General features: G+C 39.2%; 1 protein-coding gene across 3 annotated transcripts in view; it reads right to left on the minus strand.

Annotated features, from left to right (window-relative positions):
• Positions 1 to 40: 40 nt before the first annotated feature.
• zfyve27 (zinc finger, FYVE domain containing 27) overlaps positions 41 to 4,771 on the minus strand; it is an 11,133-nt gene continuing 6,402 nt past the window's right edge. The window contains exons 9-14 of one of the 3 annotated variants that reach the window (XM_017307233.1): positions 4,205 to 4,225; positions 4,039 to 4,059; positions 2,494 to 2,635; positions 2,322 to 2,368; positions 2,132 to 2,213; positions 41 to 1,750 (exon numbers count right to left, since the gene is read on the minus strand). In XM_017307233.1, the coding sequence (XP_017162722.1) occupies positions 1,683 to 1,750; positions 2,132 to 2,213; positions 2,322 to 2,368; positions 2,494 to 2,635; positions 4,039 to 4,059; positions 4,205 to 4,225 (381 nt within the window). In that variant the 3' untranslated portion in view covers positions 41 to 1,682. The remainder of the gene's footprint in view (positions 1,751 to 2,131; positions 2,214 to 2,321; positions 2,369 to 2,493; positions 2,636 to 4,038; positions 4,060 to 4,204; positions 4,226 to 4,771) is intronic. The other 2 variants (XM_008410953.2, XM_008410961.2) reach the window with 2 other exon arrangements.

The following is a 4,771-nucleotide window of genomic DNA, read 5'->3' on the forward strand; positions in this document are numbered from 1 at the left end:
CAATTAAAGACATGGGACCTACTTTATGACATAACAAAAGTGTTTATAGAAGCAGGAATATTTAATGAACCATAAGCATTTACACCACTGCTTAGTACTGACATTATAGCTCAGTTAAAAGACAAATTTCCTTTAAAGATGGAACCCAAATTTTTCAGTTATGTAAAAGTACAACCTGCCCAGCATTAAAAAGAGAAACTGATTATATGTGTATAATGCTTTTAAGGAAAAAAAAGAACTCTGAATGATAAAATCCAAAATAAAATTTAATTCTTGTGCTAAAAACTGGGAGGAATGTTATAAGAAATTCTACATCCAGAATTAAACTGCGGTCACAACTGTTTTTGAATTAATGTTAACGTTTTAATAATGAAGAAGAAGAAGAAAAAAAAAAAAACCCTAACCTTCTCTGCTCAGAGTTGATCACTTAAATTTTCCGAGTTTATTACAATAGTATCATAAACGAAGCTTTAAAATATGACCCTAAATTTATAAATAAAAACACAGTCAAGTTGTTCAAATAAAAATCTGCACTTTCTGGAGTTTTAAATTAAATATATTAGCTGTAGAACAAACAGAACATATTACAATAACAGTGTATGTATATAATTACCATAAAAGCAAAGCAAACGGTTACAATCATCTGTGTCTGATTAAAAATCGACTCTTCACCGCGACACAACGTCAGTTCTTCAAGTCAAGTCCTGCTTGCAAGAGAGAGTGAGGCTGTGGTAAATGTTTCAGGTGGATTCTGGGACTTTCATCCAGTCAGACCAGAGTCCGTCCAGTTCGAAGAGAAGCTTCCTATGCTGCTGCGGCGACAAGCGCATTTTACCCACACGGAAGCAATAAAACCAGAAGGAGGCAACAAGTCGATAGTTATTTTGTAAAAGTCTTTGTTCTGCTTAACGTTGTGCTTTTTTCACCCCCTCGCCCCCACTTCAAATTTTGCTGACTCTACATGTTCTTCCTCAGGTCACAGGCAGTACTCCAGCAGCAGGATCCCGTCTGAAACACAACTGGGCGTTTCGTCTAAACGTTTAGGAATAAATTATCTCAGTGAGTTCAGGTAAGCCAACAAAATATGATAACTGAGCAACACTGTGCAATCTCCACATTAGCGGGCCAAAGCTAGACGCAGAACGTCGATCCATCATTAATTTGAACGCACCGACTCCAGTTTTGTCCACTTTGGAAATTCATCCAAAAGCGTCTCACATTTGCAGAACGCCCTTCACTTTGTTCTTATAGAGAATCCCTCTCAGTACGACTCGTCTGCCCCACAGGACAGGAAACGTAAAGCAGATTAAAAACCTAAACCAAGGTATCCATCCTGTTCGGTTTTGGCATTTAGACTTCTCTCAGCTCAGAGAGAGGTATAAATGTAGGTTCCTTTGACTGAGAACCCATAATGATCTGTGTCAACCCTTAAAGACTCATGAAGTCAAACTGCAATTACTTGACAGATTTAGCAGGAAACATCTAAAAACACACTACAGGAGCAATCCCACAAGCCACATGAGAGGTTTACAGAGGGATGGCAGCTGGTAAAGGCAGGAGGGTCCTGGAAGTTCCACGTGGGAAATTGTCTGGACAGCGAGTACGAGCCTTTACTACACAACCGAAGCATGTAGGTTTGGGTTTCAGTGAAGGACTCCGGAGACAAAAATCAGTCTGCCGTCTCATTGTAACTTGAGAATGGAATAGCAGGCAGTACACACAAACACTGTCTCTCTCTGCGCCTCTGGAGCTGAAACAGAAACAGGAAGCAGAGGATGAGACGCAGCAGGAAAAATAAACAGCAACTGGAAGCGACTGGCATGAAGGGGTCTCTGACTCTGGTCCTCTAAACCTACTGTCCTGCAACTTTTACATGCATACAGACTCTAACCTGGATCAAATGAATGACTCATTACCAGACTTCTGAAGTCTGCCATTTGATTCAGGTGGTTTGGAACAGAAATCCACCTAAAAGTCGCAGTAGCTTAAATCAGAGACAGCTGCTTAAATAGAAACTGGCAAACCTGTTTTTAAAACCGCCACGTTAAGAAAATTTTTCTCCTTAAAAAATGTAATCATAATTAAAGCTGACATGATTGTGTCTATTATTGTTATTATTATGTATTCTCACCTGTTGCCCCCATGAAGGACCTGGGCACCTTGCTGGAACAGCATCGGGAGCAGAAGCTGTTGCCACAGTTGCTGCAGTTTCTCTACAACATAAAGGCGCGTTAGTTCAATTTAGAGCCAAGGAAACGATTCGGCTAGAATAGATAATGATGTAAAAGCTGAAACATTTAAAAGGAAAGTTTCGGTCTCACCCTCTTCTTCAATACTGAGAAGACGGCATTGCAGCTGGAACAGTTGCCTTTGGAGATAAAAAGAGAACAATGAAAGGTTGATGCACTTTAAGGTTTTTCTTCCCTATTAATCAGGTCTAAAAATAGACCAAAAAAAAAAAAAGACCCAGAAAACGGGTCAGAGCTGACTGACCCATGCTGGTGGCAGGGTAGCGTTTCCGGAGCCTCTCCGTCAGTTTGGACACCTTGCTGCGGATCGGCTCATTTCGACTCAAGAAGCCGTTCTCAGAGACCGTGTCATATTCAGGAGCGCCAAGAGGTCCGTCATCATCCTCCTTCGGAAGATGGAAAAACGAAATAAAAAAACTGTTATCTCAGTTTATAAAACCTGAGTTTTTATGTACTCCTTCCAGATTAAATTCAGCCAAAAACAATCACTAATGTTTGAAAAATTTAGCACCTTCAGTATAGCTAGTGAGGCCACAAATGTAATAATTAAACCTAAAAATTCATGCATTTACAGTGCAAATACACGCAGCACATGCATTAGTCTTATAATGAGATCAAAGTCATGAAGGGAATCAATATTTTGAGCCTATAAGTTTTACATTGGATTAAGGTCCTGGGATTAGTGTGATCCCACAATAATGCCAACGTTGTTCTGGAACCAGGATGCTGCTCTCTTTACTGGAGTGTTTGGACTTGTTGTCTTGTTGAAACACACAATGGAAGGACATTTACTCTGGTCAACATTAGTTTTTATAGGATGCTTCACCTGCACTGAGGCTTGAAATCGGTGTTGGGAGGTCATCTGATCAACCATCTACAACCCAAGATCCAATAAACAAACATTCTTTCACCAGTTCAGAAAATCTCTCTCCCAGACCCGTACATTGGTTCTTGGGCTAATTGCAACAACAAAACTTCTTGCCAATTGCCTGACTTTACATTAGCTTCTTCTGATAGCTGCAGCAGTCTAAGGTCAGTGTAGACCTTTCATGTAATGACTGATGGATCCTTTGAGGTTTACTCTACTACACCTAATAGTCGATTATTTCTCATGTAGAAACATAATTTCTACAAAAATGTTGATCTTGATTGAAATTATGGTTCTGCTATTTTTTTGGCACAACTGTAAAAAAAAGAAAAGAAAAAATCGTCGGTCATCAGCAGGTCAGCTTAGTTCACTGAAACAGAGCAGGAAGCCATGTCAGGTTTTCAAAAATAAATATAACCATATTAGGGATGCACAATCGACATTTACATTGTTACTGGTCGTTGTTAGTCAATCTATAAAATATTGGTATCAATCCAATAAATAAAAAGTGGTTGATGTTAATAACGGGTGGCGTTTGCTTGGACATTTGACTGTGACATTGATTGGGGTTGTTTAAGGGAAGTATAGTAGTAATGTTTTCCATAGTGTCAAAAGGGGCAGCGAAATATATATAATAATGTAAAATATTGGTCAACATCAGTTATCGGCCGCAACAACTACTTTAATATTGGCCTAAATTTACACGTCAGTGCATCCCTAAAATGTTTTTTATGACTCATGCATACATGTTAATATACAGAGGGAACAGGCATCTGAGCAAAACATCCCATAATATGCTTTCAGTTACAAAAGCATACAGACACTGACAATCCTTAATGAGGATGTTTTAATAAATTGGATGGAGGAGAAAAGCTGATTTCACTAATGTGCCTCGTGGATGGATGGATGGAATCCACTTACCAACAAGAGCAAAGGGGTTTCCTTGTTAGGAAACAGAACAGCACATGAGAACAACTTGAAATAACACAGCCATGCTTTGAAGGCAGAACCAACCACCACACAAGGTCACGCGCACGACACATGAAGTTTTGCTTGTGGAGGAATTTCAGAAGTGGGGAAAACTCACCTGTAGAGCAACTGAACTTTCCTGAGTAAACAGGACAGCGTGAGGGGAAAACAGGAGGAATCAGAGCTTTTAATTTCCAAAACAACGAATGGCAAATGTAGACTATTTTCAAAATGTGTGTTGGAAAATGAAGAAAATACTCCAGAATGTTGAATGTAATAAAACCGGGCTCGTTTCATTTGCTTTAACAGAACAGTTTCTGTTATCCTTACGTTAAAGTCTGTCTGAGCCACATCAGTTATAGACATGCATTACTGATGCACCAATTAATTAAGCCAGTGACTGATGGCAAACCAATGCTCCTTCCTGTTCAGCAGGTCAAATTTCAAAGCAATAAAAAAAATAAATAAATACTATCAGCCCCTAAAAGCCTAATATTTGACATCTGATGCAGGGGTTGAATTTGCGTCACAAGACTGTAAAGACAACAAGGTTATTTAGGGCTTGTGCAAACATGAAATGTGATGCCTTTTGTCATACATGTGCATAAATCACAGGAACAGCAAACTAAGGTTGGCCCATACAACGCTAGCAGCAGTATTGCTTTGAGAAAAAAAAATAATTATA

Source organism: Poecilia reticulata, linkage group LG1 (genome assembly GCF_000633615.1).
Source record: "Poecilia reticulata strain Guanapo linkage group LG1, Guppy_female_1.0+MT, whole genome shotgun sequence".
NCBI lineage: Eukaryota > Metazoa > Chordata > Actinopteri > Cyprinodontiformes > Poeciliidae > Poecilia > Poecilia reticulata.